Raw genomic sequence first — 17,758 nt, 5'->3', positions numbered from 1 at the left:
CCATCTTGGTCCTCAGGAATAGCACTCCTATGTGACCTCATTTTCCTGATGGCTGGCTTTTCTATTTCTTACTCAATGCTCATGTTGGTTCTCGTGAAGGATCATTATACAATTTAGATGTTAATTTTGATGTAGAATCTGCATGCTAAGTGTGTCTCTCTGCTGGTGGTTCAGAGTTTTAGACTGAATGGTTGTATGTCAATTTTTTCATTCATCTCACTTTTTTTTAAACTTTCACCTGGTGAGGTTGCAGTTGTCAATATAAAGGGAGAAAGGTGTTAAGAGCAGGATTATGGTGGTGAAAGGGGGAGGAAGGGACAGGGATGTACATGATTTCACTTTTGAAAATCTGAATAGGTTATAGGGGAAGGGGAATGGGTTGAGAAAATATATAATGCCAGGTTTCAGCACTGCCATTGCCACAAGCTCTGAGATTGCAATCCCTATGATGACAAGCCCTCTGTCTTCTATGAGATTAGAATAATACAACCATGGATTTCTTCCACAGTGTATCTGCTGTGACCTCCAGTTGTGCACTAACTTTAAAGGGAGATTGAAACATGTTAGTGAACATTATGCAACCTAATCTTCTGATGCACTGAGAGAATTTGTGATGGGCTACATACCAATTGGATATTGAATTCATTATAATGCACAAGATGAACAAATTTGATATACAGCCTGCATTCGGCTGTATGGATGAAGGTTAGTTCCACACATGGCCACGTCTGTTTCCAGAAGCTATCCAGCTGAGATTTTTTGTGTTTCATCTGTTGAAACCTATCTGTTTAAATTAGATTTACACTATTTTCACACAGTATGTGCATGACGGGAAATTATTATTTATCTGATTTTATTTCACTAATTGTACAGCTGTCAATATAGACAAAATTAAGGTTTAAAAGTTCCTTGAGGTGATTTATACTATCATTGTTCCACCAAGAGACAGTGCAAAATATGTTAGCCTGCAGATACTCTTTAGGAATACTTTGGCAATTTCTTCTGCCTCTTCTAAGGCTGATACACGATTTCTTTAAACTACAGTGGGTGAACGTTTGACGATTATGTAGAGAATCAGATACTAACAAGATGATTTTGTAACACTCAGAAAATCCAGCAGCATGAGCTGCCTGAAATTAATCTGTACTAAAATGGAAAATAAAATGTATGACTAAATGCTGTAAAAAAACACAGGTCTATGTATTCCCATTTGTGTAGTCAGCTACATAAAACAGATGAGAGCAGCTGAACTACTGTGGAGAGGGGGGAAAGATATTATTTCTTCCATGATCCTTGCACTCTCAGCGGCAAAACTTCAATGGAATATTTGCAGAAACGGGATCTCCTTTTATGTTATGATAGAATGAGATTAAGGAATTCAATTCTCAGGCAAATTTATGCTGAGTTTTTGGAAAGAACCATTGCTGCTTGGCAGTTTCTGGACATGGACTCCATCAGGCTGGTCAGCAATGTCACCTGGTATCTCCTGGGTGGTGGCACAAGAAGGATATGTTGGTGGGACCACAGTTAACTTACCAGCAAAAAATTGTTGGATTATTGTAATTTTTAAAAAAAAACATCCTTCAGGAGATGATATCTACCATCCTGAATAAACCTGATCTTGAAATGTATTTGACACCAGAGCTACCCCATGTGGTTCACCCGTCTGAATGCTCTCTAAATTGCAAGCTAATCCGTTCAAGGGAAATTTGGGATGGGTGAAAAGTGTTGGCCTTGCCAGTGATGTCTAGCTTCAGTGAAGTGAAATGAAATCACAGCAAATGCCACATCATTCAACTCCCAATCTGTAGAAGCGATTCTGAAATCCTGAGAGGGGGAGGACGGATTTTCCTCATGCAGAAAAATCTAGAACGAGAGATCACAACCTAAAAAGAAAAATCTGCTGTTAGCTTTTTTGCTCCTTAACAGTGGTTGTCTTTGGAACTCTCCTCTGCACAGAATATTTTAAGGCAGAAGGAGAAGGAGTCTTAATGAATTAAGAGGGTGAAAGATTATCTCAACAAACTGGATTGCAGGGGCAACATTACATGTCAGATTAGACATGGGGAGTTGTAATGACAGAGCAGGTTTGTGGAACTAAGTAGAAATCTCCTACTTCTACTTTGTATGTTCATATGTACACTGCCTATGAAAAGTATTTATACATCCCCCCCCCCGGGAGTTTTCTTGTTTTATTGTTTTACAACATTGAATCACAATGGATTTAATTTGGCTTTTTTGGACACTGATCCAACAGATAAGATTCTTTTGTGTCAAAGTGTAAACACATTTCTACAAATTGGTCTATTTGTTACAATTATTAAATACAAAATAATTGTTTGCATAATTACTCACCCCCTTCAAGTCAGTATTTAGTAGAGGCATGTTTGGCAGCAATTACATCCTTAAGTCTGTGTGGATAGGTCTCTATCAGCTTTGCACATCTGGATACTGCAATTTTCCCCCACTCTTCTTTACAAAACTGCTCTGCTCTGTCAGATAGCATGGGGATTATGAGTGAACAGCCCTTTTCAAGTCCAGTCACTAATTCTCAATTGGATTGAGGCCTGGACTTTGACTTGGCCACTCCAGGACATTAACTTTGTTGTTTTTTTGGCTATTCCTGTGTAGCTTTGTCTTTACGCTTGGGGTCATTGTCTTGCTGGAAAACAAATCTTCATCCAAGTCGCAGGTCTCCTGCAGACTGCATCAGGTTTTCCTCCAGGATTTCCCTGTATTTTGCTACATTAATTTTACCCTCTACCTTCACAATCCTTCCAGGGCCTGCTGCAGTGAAGCATCCCCACAGCATGATGCAGCCACCACCATGCTTCACAGTCAGGATGGTGTGCTTTTGATGATATGTGGTGTTTGGCTTATGCCAAACATAGCATTTTGTCTGTTAGCCAAAAAGCTCAATTTTAGTTTCATCAGACCATAGAACCTTCTTCCAGCTGTCTTCAGAGTCTTCCACATGACTTCTGGCAAACTCTAGCTAAGGTTTCATGTGAGTTTTTTTAACAGTGGCTTTCCCTTTGCCACTCTCCCATAAAGCTGCGACTGGTAAAGCACCCGGGCAAGAGTTGTATGTGCAGTCTCTCCCATTTCAGCCACTGAAGCTTGTAACTCCTCCAGAGTTGTCATAGGTCTCTTTGTGGCCTCCTTCACTAGTCCCCTTCCTGCACAGTCACTCAGTTTTTGAGGATGGCCTGCTCTAGGCAGATTTACAGCTGTGCCATATTATTTCCATTTCTTGATGATTGACTTAACTGTATTCTGTATTAACTGTATAAGGGGATATTCAGTGTCTTGGGAACTTCCTTGTATCCATCTCCTGACTTGTGCTTTTCAATAACATTTTCGCGGAATTGGCCGGAGTGTTCTTTTATCTTCATGGTGTAGTTTTTGCCAGGATACTGACTCACCAGCAGTTGGACTTTACAGATACAGGTGTATTTTAACAACAATTAATTGAAACACTGTGACTACACATAGGTTTATATATAGCTAGGACACCTGACCTAATTATGTGACTTGTAAAATCAATTGGCTGCACAAGTGATGATTTATTGTGCCATATTAAAGGGGGTGAACACTTATGCGATAAATTATTTTGTGTTTTATATTTGTAATAAATTTAGATCATTTTGTAAAGATCTGTTTACACTTTGAAACAAAAGAGTCTTTTTCTGTTGATTAGTATCAAAAAAAGGTCAAATTAAATCCATTGAGATTCAATGTTGCAAAACAATAAAACATGAAAACTTCCAAGGGAGTGTGAATGCTTTTGATAGGCACTTTTTAGATGCATCTCAAATGTTACATGGTTTGCAGTTAAACATTCCAGAGCCCGGCCATATTTTGGTCTTCTATTAGGGTTTTTGTTCCTTTTTTACCGAGATGGCCTGATATGTCTAAAATCTATTTTTTTAAAATTTGAATTTAGTTAGGGACAACCTTCCATAAGAAACTGAACCTTGGTGGGGAAACAGATCAAAACAGGAGGCTGTATAGATTTGTGTCACATGAATTTGTACGTTCACAAACCATATTTGTTCTTCATACCTATTGCTGAGAGGGTTAGACATGGGCCATTATGTTTTATTAGAACTGCAGAATGTGCTTTCTACTACCCAATACAAATGACACAACTGACTAAATAAAACATTTTTACTAGCTGCCCATCTTAAATAACATTTAAATACATTTTATATTTGCACAAGCTTTCAGAAATTAAAATACTTTAAAAATAATTTATGCATATTAAACCCACTTTACTACCATAGTTGGAGGCAGCTGTCTGAAAAAATAGTTATTTTTAATATGATGAATGTGGACTCTTAACAGCACCTTTTAAAAGAAAACCTCTTTTGCAGTTCTACAGAGGAGGATCCTTGTGTATATTAGTACAAGCTTTAACATGTCGTTCTTTAATAGCAGATTATTGCAAATTTAACAATGAAGGGAGAGCTTTTCCAACGAACAGCATAATTGCAATTAGAGGCACTCAGCTGAACATGAAGAAAGCTAACATGATTCCAAATGGCTGCTTCAGGTCTGAGCTGAGGTCTTATGTAAGATCACACTCTCAGTATCTGGTGGTGAAATTGCAAAAATCCAGTTTGCTGATCTCTTTCTCATTTGAAAATTTTGCCTGATGAATCCGTGAACTTGGACTTCCCACTTTGCTCAGCCAATGCTTCCTGTGAAGGAAATGAAAGGATCATAATCTTTTATTACGATCATCATTTTAAAATTGATTCCCCATATCCCCCTTTAATTTTCTAGAGAGAGGTCCAGGCTGGTAAATGTTTAACCACCCAATAGAAATTTGTAATTCCAGTTTCATTAACATTCCACAGAATTTATTTTTCTTTTTGGTATCTATTCTGATAGTACAGAAGTTACACCATACTATAACCTGCTTTTGCATTTGCAATGAAACTGTATAATTAATACATTACATTTTAAAACTAGTGATATGCAATAAGAATACAGTATCAGTACTTTAGCACTTAATGATTTCTGCACTCCAGTGCACAAATTCCTGTTCTTTAATTCCTCGCCATTGAAAAAGATGTTCCATTTTATTTTACTTGGTTCCAGAGTGGATGACCTCACACTTCCCCACAATGAATGTCACTGTATGACCTCCTAACTTAATTTGACTTTTTGAATGGATTCTAAATTAGTTTGTAGATAACATTCTGCTTTTGTTTAAAGCCATTCTCATTCCAACGTGTCGGTTCATGGCCAGCTCTGTTGTCACGATGAGGCCACTCTCAGGTTAGAGAAGCAGCACCACAATACCTCTGGTAGCCTCCAACCTCACAACATGAACATAAATTTCACTAAATTCAGGTAATTTTCCCCCTCCCCCCTCTCTTTTTCCATTTCAACTATCCTCTTACTCCTTCTGTTCTCCATACCTGCTTTTACCTCCCTCTGGTGCCCTTCCTCCTTCGCTTTCTCCCTGTACTCTATCAGAATCCTTCTTTGTTAGCCCTTTACCTTCTCCACCTATCACCTACCAGCTTCTCACTTCATTCCATCCTCTCCCACCCACCCACCTTCCCTCTCAAGTGGCATAACCTATCATCTGCCAGCTTTTCCTACTCCTTTTCCTTCTCCCCACCTTGTTATTCTGGCTTCTGTCCCCTTCAGTCCTGATGAAGAGTCTTAACCCAAAAAGTGCTGTTTATTCCTTTCTACAGATGGTACCTGACCTGCTGAATTCCTCCATTTTGTGTGTGTTCCTCTATTTAACTAAAGATATCTTCCAGGTTAGCATCATCTGCAATTTGAATATAAATCTCTCTTTTTCTTCATTCATTTTTAGCTCAATGGAGAAAATCTAAGGCCTTGGCTCATGTTTCTGCAATGCCATATTTTTACTAAAATGAGAGTAAGCCTTTCATTTTTAACTGCATTGATCCTACATTAGAACATATTCCCAACCCAAGCCACAAGGTTTTGTTTAAGGTTTTTTCAAATATTAATCTATGGTGTGGAACCTAACAAAATATCTTCTGAAGTCCACACTATCACCATTCTCTAAACATTTAATTATCTCCTGTATTCATGACCACTTCATTAAATGCAACTAGATTAATAGGACATGACCTAATTTATGAATGTGTGGTCTTTCCTAGACTTTCCATTTGTCCTTCAATATTGTAACATTTGCAGCTATCCAATCCAAAGGCATACTTATGCATCAACCCTGGCCTCCAGTTCTAAGTCTTGTGTTGGAGTTGAAGGTCAGATATGTTTGCACCTTACCTCCAGGTACTTCCCTGACTTTCATATTGCAATGCGCAGACCAGGTAATGGGAAAAAAGCTTACTCACACACTCAAATCTAATTGAAGAGTCTCTTCAGAAGGCTGGAGGATATGATCCCCAGCATTTGTATTGAGCTGGTTTTAATCAAGCCAGCAGACTGGAAACATTACTTGACTTCAATACTTACAAGTGTAAAGAGGGAAAAGGTAAGCTATTGTTGTTGCCTTTAACTCCTGGAGGTGGCATTTATGATGTTGGCCAGTGAGTAAATCTGCTCAGTATTCATGATCTGAATATTAAGAATTCTCATTAAGGTAAATATATTAGAGCATTCTCTTTTTTGGGTAAACTATGGAAGCTACAAATGCCTGAGATGTCAGGAAGAGACAACATCATTAAAAGAGAATAAATATTCTCTATTTTAAATGTTGATTATCTTGGACTGTGTTGCAAGTTTTTCTTTATTACCAAACTTCTTGATAGGTCACTTTCCACAATTTCAGCAAATGAAACCAACAGCATTGGAGACTGAGATTCATATATTCCTAATGTGTGAACAATCATGTGACTACATCATCAATTTCTGAAACATGTTCAAAAGCAGAAACTCTATTCCTATCTAAACTATTTGACCTCAAGATCAGGAAGTGAAATCAAATTTTAAATTTGCATTCTCACGTAGTTGTAAAACTTCCAGCAGAAAAGCCAAGGACCCAGTTTTAAGACAGTAGGAAATGTATGGCTGGGGTCTGAATCAAATATCAAAACATCTTATGATCTGTGGCATGATGTCCCAATGATTTTAACAGCATCCAACATTAGAACTCACAGGGAATTATTAGCTCACCAATTGCAGGGTGGAGATATCAGCTGGACGGACAGTGACGCTAGAAACCCAGAGACTGATGCCAGATAGTGGTTGGAAGGGAACTGTTGTTAGGGAGCGGATATGGAAGCAACCCAAAGTTTTCCAATGACATCTTAAGGGCTACTCACTTACTGGGACCACAAGGAAAATAATTTCTATCTGCTCTGCTCAGTCTCATTATTCTTCCCTATGTAAAAGTATGAATCAAACTGCACGATATTCTTGGATCAGATTGCAGCTTGAGCTGTGTAATTAATGAATGACTCTGTTGCCTTGTGGCACATAATTAATAAGCAGCCTTAGTCTTCATTGTGAGAACGGGTTAAAAAAGAGCCTCATAGTTCACTATAAGGGCCGTTATGGTCTGTGGTCTGTATAGTCTTGTTCCATACTGTATGGTGCATTTTATTCATAGTCATCAGTGTATTTATGTATCAAAATCTATTCACTCTTAATGTTAACCATTCCAATGCAACCCAGAATAATAGATGACAAGTGGCCTTGTGCATGAATGTATAAAGTACAGGTTCCCTCAACTCCATAAAGTTATTAATTATTTATCAATGGCTGAATCCTTCATCCATATCCCAGGAGTGCTTCGGAGTGCTTGTGTTGCACAGGTTTATCTATGTGTGTATATATTAAAACTCTGAAACTAATTTGTACATCTGCTTCAGATACCCTTCTGCAATTTCATTTAAAAGAAAATCAGCTTTCATGTAGGTTTAACCAGATATAAATACCTTTTCCTTTTACTTCCTGCAGAGGCAAGAATGTTGCCTGTACATCAAGGATAGGCATTAGTAGTGATCTTTCAAGAATTACTAGATTCTGGAATGGTTCCAGAGGACTGGAAAATTGCAAATGTCACTCCACTCTTAAAGAAAGGAGCCAAAAGACAGGAAATTATAGGGCAGTTAGCCTGACTTCAGTGGTTGGGGAGATGTTGGAGTCCATTATTCAGGATGAAGTTTCAGGGCACTTGGAGGCACAAGATAAAATAGGTCAAAATCAGCATGGTTTCCTGAAGAGGAAATCTTGCCTGACAAACCTGTTGGAATTCTTTGAAGAGATAACAAGCAGTATACACAAACGACGGTCAGTGGATGTTGTTTAATTGGATTTTCAGAAGACCTTTGCCAAGGTGCCACACGAGGCTGCTAACAAGATAACAGCCCATTGTATTGCAGGAAAGATACTAGCATGGATAGAACATTGTCTGATTGGCAGGAAGCTAAGAGTGGGATTAAAGGGGTCCTTTTCTGGTTGACTGCCGGCGACTAGTGTGTTCTGCAGGGGCCAGTGTTGGGACCACTTCTTTTAACATTTAATGTCAATCATTTGGATGATAGAATTGATGGTTTTGTGGCTAAGTGTGCAGACAATGCTTACAGTAATCCAAGTGCTGTCTGACCAGTGCCTTGAAGAGCCTCAACATTACATCCTTGCTCTTATATTCTAGTCCATTTGAAATGAATGCTAACATTACATTTGTCTTCCTTACTAATGACTCAACGTGCAGGTTAACCTTTAGGAAAACCTACACAAGGACTTCCAAGTCCCTTTGCCCCTTTGATTTTTGAATTTTCTCTCCATTTAGAAAGCAAGGAAGATGTGGCAAATGGAATATAGTGCAGGGAAGTATACAGTCATGCACTTTGGTAGGAAGAAGAAAAGATGCAGACTATTTTCTAAATGTTGAGGCTCTTCAAGGCACTGGTCAGACAGCACTTGGATTACTGTAAGCCCCTTATCTGAGAAAAGATGTGCTGGCATTGCAGAGAGTCCAGAGGACATTCACGAGAATTATTCCAGGAATGAAAAGGTTAATGTATCAGAATCAGAATCAGGTTTAATATCACTGGCATATCTTGTGAAATTTGTTGATTTGCCAAAGTAGTACACTGCAATACATAATAAAACAAACTATAAATTACATTAAGTATATATAAAAAAGAAAATTAAATTAAATAAGTAGTACAAAAAGAGAAGATTTACTGTGGTAGAGTTTGTGGGTTCATTGTTCATTCGGAAATCTGATGGTGAAGGGGAAGAAGCTGTTCCTGAAATATTGAGTGGATGAGTGTGTGTCTTCGTGCTCCCGTACCTCCTCCTTGATGGTAGCAATGAGGAGAGGGTGTCTTTAATGATGGATACCACCTTTTTGAGACATCACCATTTGAAGGTGTCCTGGATACTGAGGAGGCTTGTGTCCATGATGGAGCTGGCTGAATTTACAACTTTCTGCAGCCTTTTCTGATACAGTGCAGTAGATCCTCCATACCAAACAGTGATGCAACCAGTCAGAATGCTCTCCACGGTACATGAGGAAAAATTTACCAGTGTCTTTGGTGACGTATCTATTCTCCTCAAACTTGTAATGAAATATAACTGCTGTCATGTCTTCTTTTTTGGGCTCAGGATTGATTCTCATAGGTGCTTGCACCCAGGAACTTGAAACTGCTCACCCTTTCCACTTCTGATCCCTCGATGAGGGCTGGTGAGTGTTCCCTCATCTTCCCCTTCCTGAAGCCCACAATCAATTCCGTGGTCTTACTGATGTTGGGTGCAACACCTCTCAACCAGCTGATCTATCTTGCTCCTTTATGCCTTCTCATCACCACCTGAAATTCTGCCAACAAAAGTTGTGTCATCAGCAAACTCATAGACAGCGTTTGAGCTGTGCGTAACCACATGATTGTGGGTGCAGAGAGAGTAGAGCAGTGGGCTAAGCACACATCGTTGAGGTGCACCACTGCTGATTGTCAGTGAAGAGGAGATGTTATTTCCGATGCGCACAGACTGTGGTGTCCCAGTGAGAAAGTCAAAGATCCAGTTACAGAGGAAGCACAGAGGCCCAGGTTTTGGAGCTTGTTGACTGGAACTGAGTGTATGATAGTATTAAACGTTGAGCTGCAGTCAATAAACAGCAGCCTGATGTAGGTATTGTTGTTGTGTAGGTGATCAAAGGCCAAGTGGAGAGTCAGTGAAATTGCATCAGCTGAAGACCTATCATAGCAATAGGTAAACTGCAATGGGTATGAGGAGCATTTGAGGCTCAGTAGCTTTTAGAAGAATGAGGGGAGAATCTCATTAAAACCTCATTGAATATTGGAAGGCCTCGATACAGTGGATGTAGAGAGGATGTTTCCTGTAGTGGATGAGGCTAGGACCAGAGGGCACAGCCTCGGAAGAGAGAGACATCCATTTAGAACAGAGGTGAGGAGGAATTTCTTTCAAGATTCAAGATTATTTAATGTCATTTCCTGTACAGAAGTGTATAGGAATGAAATAATTGTTACTCCAGATTTGTTACAGCACAAAAAAACCCCACAAAAGATGATGAACATAATAATAGTAAAAATACACAATAAATATAAATACACAAGGTAGTTTATATGCACAAGTTGATTGTATATCCATAAAGTGACTCTAGACGTAAGAGTGTCTGCACATAAGGTACTGACAGGAAATTATAAAGTAGTTGTGTTTGAGGATGTGCAGGTGTTAAACAACCTTACTGCTTAGGGGAAGTAAGTACTACTGAGTCTGGTGGTCCCGGCATGGATGCTACCTATCCTCCTCCATGATTGGAGTAGGAGAAGCAGTCCACGAGCCAGGTGGATGGGATCCTTTGTGATGTTACTGGCTCTTTTCCGGCACCTTTCTGTATATATGTCCTCGATGGTGGGTAGGCTGGTGCCAGTGATGAACTGGGCAGTTTTGACTACCCGTTGTGGAGCCTTCCTGTCTGCTGCAGCATGATGCACTCTTACAACGTAGTGAACTGTGGAATTCATTGCCACAGATAGCTATGGAGGCCAGGTCGTGGAGTGTATTTAAAGGAGAAGTTGACAGGTCTTGATTAGTCAGGGCATCAAAGATTGCAGGGAGAAGGCTAGAGAAGGTGGTTGAGAGGGATGATAAATCAGCCATGATGGAATGGTGGAGCAAACTCAATGGAATGAATGGCCTAATTCTCCTCTTATGTCTTATAGTCTTAAAGAAGAAGCAATTATAGATATAACACATTATAGTTATGAATATATTCATTACTGTCTTAATTATACAACAGAAAATAGACTTGTAAAATCAATAGCATGAAATATCAGACATCAATAAAAATTATTCTGGTTATTAAAACTGCACTCAGTGGCCACTTCATTAAGCACACCTGTAAACTCTCCTGTTAAAGCAATTAGCTAATATCTCCTGTGCTGGCGCGTGGCCAAGTGGTTAAGGCGTTCGTCTAGTGATTTGAAGGTCGCTAGTTCGAGCCTTGGCTGAGGCAGCGTGTGTGTCCTTGAACAAGGCACCTAACCACACATTGCTCTGCGACGACACTGGTGCCAAGCTGTATGGGTCCTAATGCCCTTCCCATGGTCAACATCGATGGCATGGAGAGGGGAGACTTGCAGCATGGGCAACTGCTGGTCTTCCATACAACCTTGCCCAGGCCTGCGCCCTGGAAACTTTCCAAGGCACAAATCCATGGTCTCATGAGACTAACGGATCCCTATAAAAATATCTCCTGCGTTCGATACATCCCTGCACCTCTATTTGGAGCTATTGGGAGCATCTCAGGTATATATGGCAGTATTTTTTGAGCAGCAGGAGGAATACTGGAGAAATTATTTTACTGGTGCAAGCTTTTACACCTTTATACTTTTAAATTAAAGGGCCAAGATAGTTTAAATCTTCCCATGGCTGGTTTTGTAGTCATATCCACAGCTTACTGTGGGCACTGAACAATCAAGAAAGTCTTCCACTGTCACCTACCCATCAGCAACAGAATCAAGAAATCTGTGAAAATGTACCTTGGTTTCTGCATTCCCTAAGCCAGAAACTGGATTTAAATTCCTTCAAACATAAATGTTAACAGATTTTTAGTGAAAGTGCCCAAAACTCTTCAAAGAAAATAAAGTCGGCTCATGAAGATTAGCTGGAAGGCAGCAATTTTGTATTCCTTGTGTCTGGACTGTAAAGTGCAATGTGAAAAGTGCATCCATCAGCCTTGGGACAGAAATAGGGGAAATGCACCGCGGCCTGATTTCATATGGAAAAAGTGCAATATACAGTGAGGGTGAGGAATCTCGATGTGCCTAAAGCTGGTGGTACTTCTAGAAACAACAGCAAAACAGTTCGTAGGCACAGTTTGGCAGCTGGGAGGACCAGTGCCGGACTGAGTCATGTGGAAAGAATGAATCAATCAGTGCAAAGTAAAAGAGATAGGGTTAACATTGGGAAGCTTGTGTATGACAGAAATGCCTTAGACAGGTGTGATGGAAGTAGAGTGATGGAAAAAATGAGGCATTCAGAGATGAAAAAATGCCAACATACTGGAGTTTTTAAGTATTTACGACAGCTCGACTTAGCAACCATTTACTCCAATAGCATAGAGCACTGCTGAATGGAAACAGGGTCTGAAGAGATGGTGCCAACACGATGCAAACCTATAACTGGCCAACACCCTGCTTGCGTAAATATCTCACTGAGGAGCACAGAACTGTATTGAAAATAAACATTTTCTTTTGCTTTTTTTTCGGATTTGACAGAATCCTGCACCTGAAATGTCAAGCATCGCTGTTTCCAAAAATGCTGCCAGATCTGCTAAGTGATTTTCTATTTTTAGTTTTATTATTCACAGACTTAATTATTTAAATACCTCCTATCTGAAAGTTTGTGATCATCCAATTCTTTATGTCTTACCTTGCACCATGTTCCAGAGCATGCAATTCCTAATTAAGCAATGCCTCAGTTTTAAAATTGTCATCCTTGTGTTTAACTCCCACCATGATCTTGCCACTTCTCATTTTTGTATTTCTCATTACTTTCAGCTGCCAAGACCAACAAGGATGGCAAAGTTCAGTAACCATGGATGCCGAATGATTTAGTCAAAAAAAAGGATGCATATGTAAGTTTTAGGAAGCTTAGGCCTTTGAGTAATACAAAGGAAGCAATAGAGAAACTAAACAGGGAACAAGGAGGGTCAAAAAGGGCCAAAGAATGAGAGAATCCTAAGGCACTTTATACATGTCTGAAAAACAAGAAGAGAGTGAGCGTGAGTGCGTGTGTGTAATAGAGAGAGAGAGATAGATATGGAGCCAGAGGAAATGGACAAGATACCAACTGAGTATTTCATATTGACATTCACCTAGAAAAAGGATACTAAGGATAACAAGATTAGAAAGGGTTAAGCTGATATTCTAGGAAATGTTGATATCAAGGAGGAGTAAGTGCTGGGACTCTCACACAAAGAAGGCATGGATTGCAACGTCATGTTTTTTACGGAGACAAGGCTAAACAGTGATGTCCCAAACAACGTGGTGGAACTGGAAGGGCATACGGTCTTCAGGGCTGACAAAGCTGCAACAGCGACTGGTCAAAGTAGGGGAGGTGATTTATGCACCTACGTGAATCAATCATGGTGTACTATCTCTACCATTGCTGACACTTATTACTCTGCTGATCTGGAATACCTGATTATTAAGTGCAGACCTTTTTATCAACTACGAGAGTTTACATGCATCATTGCTGTCGCAGTTTATGTACCACCGGATGCTAATGCTAAAGTAACCATGAAGGACCTCAGTGCCGCTATTAGCAAGCTGCAGACATTGCATCCAGACGGAGCCTTTATTGTCACTGGGGACTTTAATCATTGTAACCGACGTACCGTGCTTCCAAGATTTTACCAAAATGTGTCATGCACCACAAGGGGAAATAAAAGATCATGCCTACACAAATGTGGCTGACGCTTACAAAGCCACTACCTGCCCCCACCTGGGACAGTCCGACCATCTTTCATTGTTTCTGATTCACAAGTATAGCCTGGTCATTAAACGTGTGAAACCCACGATGAAGACTATTAAGATCCAGCTGGAGGGTGCTGACTCTGCTCTTCAGCACCAATTCCAGCACACAGACTGGAGCGAATTTGCTGCCCATGCCACCACAGACTCTCAGATTAACATGGACTTATATACCAACTCTGTCCTTGAGCACATCAACTAGTGTGTAGACAGTGACATCACAAAAACAAATAAAAGTTTTCCCCAATCAGAAACCATGGATGAACAGAGAAGTTCACCTCCTGCTCAAAGCCAGATTTCCACTGCGCCACCCTGAGCAGGGTGAATGTATGGAAGGCAGTTGGTTCGGATGGAATACCTGGCCATGTGCTCAGAGTATGTGCAGGGCAGTTGGCCGGGGTCTTCACGGACATTTTTAATCTGTCCCTGGCCCAGGCAGTTGTCCCCACAAGCTTCAAGATCACCACCATCGTGCCAGTGCTGAAGCATTCCACTGCCACAGGCCTGAATGACCTCCGCACAGTTGCACACACGTCCATCATTGCAAAGTGCTTTGACTCTATCACTTCTGAAATCTTATCTGCCCCCTACCCTGGACTCCCCATCGATTTGCCTATTGCACCAACAGGTCAACAGAGGATGCCATCTCCATGGCACTTCACTCTGCCCTGACCCACCTGGACAGCCCCAACTCTTACATCAGAATGCTGTTCATTGACTTTAGCTGGGCATTCAATACTGTGATCCCCTCCAAGCTGATCACCAAACTTCGCCAGCTTGGTATCAACAGGTCAACAGAGGATGCCATCTCCATGGCACTTCACTCTGACCTGACCCACCTGGACAGCCTCAACTCTTACGTCAGAATGCTGTTCATTGACCTTAGTTCAGCATTCAATACTGTGATCCCCTCCAAGCTGATCGCCAAACCTGGCCAGCTTGCTATCAGCTCATCCCCCTGCAATTGGACCTTAGACTTTCTGACTAACAGACCCCAATCAGTTAAGTTAGACAACCTCTCCTCCTCCATCCTCACCCTGAACACTGGCGTACCTCAAGGCTGTGTGCTGACCCCTCTTCTGTACTCTCTTTTCACCTATGACTGTCTTCGTGTACATGGTTCTAATTCTATAATCAAGCTCGCAGACGACACCACGGTGGTTGGCCTGATCAGGGAGGATAACGAGACGGCCTACAGGGATGAGGTCCAGTACCTGGTTGCGTGGTGTGCCGACAACAACCTGGCCCTTAACACCAGAAGACCAAGGAGATCATTGTGGATTTCAGGCATGCTAGCAGCCACACTCATGTCCCCATCTACATCAATGGAGCTGTAGTGGAGCGTGTACAAAGCTTCAAATTCCTTAGTGTCCACATTTCCGAGGATCTAACCTGGTCTCTGAACTCCTCCATCCTGATCAAAAAGGCGCAACAGCACCTTTATTTCCTGCAGAGCATCAAGAAGGCTCACCTCTGTCCCAGGATACTGATGGACTTTTACTGCTGTACCATTGAGAGCATACTCACCAACTGCATCTCAGTGTGGTATGGCAATTGTCCCGTATTGGATCGCAAAGCACTCCAGCGTGTGGTGAAAGCTGCCCAGCAGATTATCGGCACCCAATTGCCCACCATTGAGAACATCTACCATAAACGCTGCCTGGGCAGGGAGAAAAGCATAATCAAGGATGCATCTCACCCTAACCATGGACTTTTTACTCTCCTCCCATCTGGTAGGCGCTACAGGAGCCTCTGCTCCCGCACCAGCAGGCACAAGAAGAGCTTCTTCCCTGAGGCTGTGACCCTGCTGAACCTCACATCACAGTGCTAAGCAGTTTTGCACCTATATTGTATTGTCTCAGTACTTTTACATTTGTGTGCCGTAGCACTTACTGTTTATTCGTAGTTATTTTGTAAATAACACCATTCTTTGCATTTCTGGTTTGATGCTAACTGCATTTCATTGGCTTTGTTTCTGTACTTGGCACAATGACAATAAAGTTGAATCTAATCTAATCTTGAACACCAAGGAGAATTAGTCCCCAGAGTCTGATGGGGTCTACCACCGGTTACTGGGAGAAGCAAGAGAGGAGTTTGCTGGGGCATTGATCAAGAATTTTCTATCCACTTTATGGAGAGGATCTCTGCCTGAAATGTGCATAGTTCATTTCCCTCCATAGATGCTGTGACCTGCTGAATTCCTCCAGTACTTTTTGTATGTTATATCCCCTTTAATCATAGCTGATATTCCAAAGGACTGGAGAATACCAATGTTGTTCCTCTGTTTCAGAACAGCAACAGAGATAAACCAGGAAATGATAGACTGATGAACATTATATCAGTTGTAGGGAAATTCCTGGAGCAATTTTTTAAGAATAGCATCTACTCACATGGACTTATTATGGATAATCAATTTATATAATTTCAGGTCACCCCTCAACTTGGAATAATCAAGTTTGTCCAGCCTCTCCTTATAACTAATACTCTTTAATTCTAGTAGCATCCCAGTAAAACTCTTCTGCTTGTACAAATTTAGTTTTTTTGAGGAGGTGACAAAATAAACTGAAGTGGGCAGAGAACATGTACTTTATTAAAGCTTTTGGTGAAGTCCTCCATGGTAGGCTGATCTAGAAGATTAGATTGGTTTCAAAATTGAGTTGACCATAGAAAAAAGACAGAATAATAGTTCAGCACAGGCTAGAAGGGCCGAAGGTCCTGTTTCTGTGCAGTAGTGTTCTAGACAGAGTGCGGGTAGTGGTGCAGGGGTGTTACTCTGACTAGAGCTCTATGATACCTGGTATTCCACAAGGATCAGTGCTGGGATGTTTCTAAATGACTGGGATGAAAGAGTCACTGGGCTGATTAGTAAGCTTGCAGACAACACAAAAATGGACGAAGTGAGGAAGCCTGTCAAAAAGTTCATCAGACCATCCGGAAATGTGAGCAGGGAAACACCAGATGGATGTTCTAATCTGGATAAATGTGTTTTGTGCTGCAACTTGGGAGGGAAAATGTCGGGCGGGGGGGGGGGGGTATCAAGTAAATGACAGGACACCCAGGAGCACTGCTGTACACAGGGAACTTAGTGTGCAAGTCAAAGCTTCCTGAAAGTGGAAACATAGATTGGTAGGATGGTAAGGCAGGTGCACTGCATGCTTGACTTCATTGCTCGGGGTGTGGAGTATAAATTGGAAGTCATGTTGCAGCCGTCTTAAACTTTGGTTAGTCCATATTACAGTATGTGGCAGATTTAGAGAGGGTGCACAAGAGGTTCATCAAAATACAGTATTAGCTATAAGGAGTGGTTCGACAAACTTGGATTGCTTTCTCAGGAGTGTCAGGGACTGAGGGGGTGACTTGAAAGAGGTATTTAAAATTATGAGAGGCATCGGTGACATAGGTTGTTAAAATCGTTTTCCCACAATGAATATGTCAATTACTAGAGGGTCCGCTTTAATGTGAGAAGGGGAAGTTTAAAGGATATTTATGAGGCAAGTCTTTTATCCAGAGATTATTTGGTGTTTGGAATGCATTGCTTGGGGAAATGGTGGAGACATCTACACAGGCAATGCTAAACAGGCAGGAAATAGAAGGATATGTGCAGGCAGATGGGATTAGTTTGGACTGCCATCATAGGCAGCGTAGACATTATAGTTCAAAGTGCCTGGTCTAGTGTAGCACTCACTGTTCTAAAGCCTTTAGCTCTTGCACTTCCTCTGTGACCACATCTGTCTTGCTAGCTCACTAGACATGTTACAAGGCAGCTATCTGAGTGTTTCTTAAAAAAAAACAGA

At 41.0% G+C, this 17,758-nt stretch overlaps 1 protein-coding gene across 2 annotated transcripts in view; it reads right to left on the bottom strand.

Annotated features, from left to right (window-relative positions):
• Positions 1-3,731: 3,731 nt before the first annotated feature.
• LOC140202201 (acylphosphatase-2-like) overlaps positions 3,732-17,758 on the bottom strand; it is a 123,532-nt gene continuing 109,505 nt past the window's right edge. The window contains exon 4 of one of the 2 annotated variants that reach the window (XM_072267065.1): positions 3,732-4,703. In XM_072267065.1, coding sequence (XP_072123166.1) covers positions 4,589-4,703 — 115 coding nt within the window. In that variant the 3' untranslated portion in view covers positions 3,732-4,588. The remainder of the gene's footprint in view (positions 4,704-17,758) is intronic. The other variant, XM_072267063.1, reaches the window with a different exon arrangement.

Source organism: Mobula birostris, chromosome 8, assembly GCF_030028105.1.
Source record: "Mobula birostris isolate sMobBir1 chromosome 8, sMobBir1.hap1, whole genome shotgun sequence".
NCBI lineage: Eukaryota > Metazoa > Chordata > Chondrichthyes > Myliobatiformes > Myliobatidae > Mobula > Mobula birostris.
This window is presented reverse-complemented; position numbering and strand designations above follow the sequence as displayed.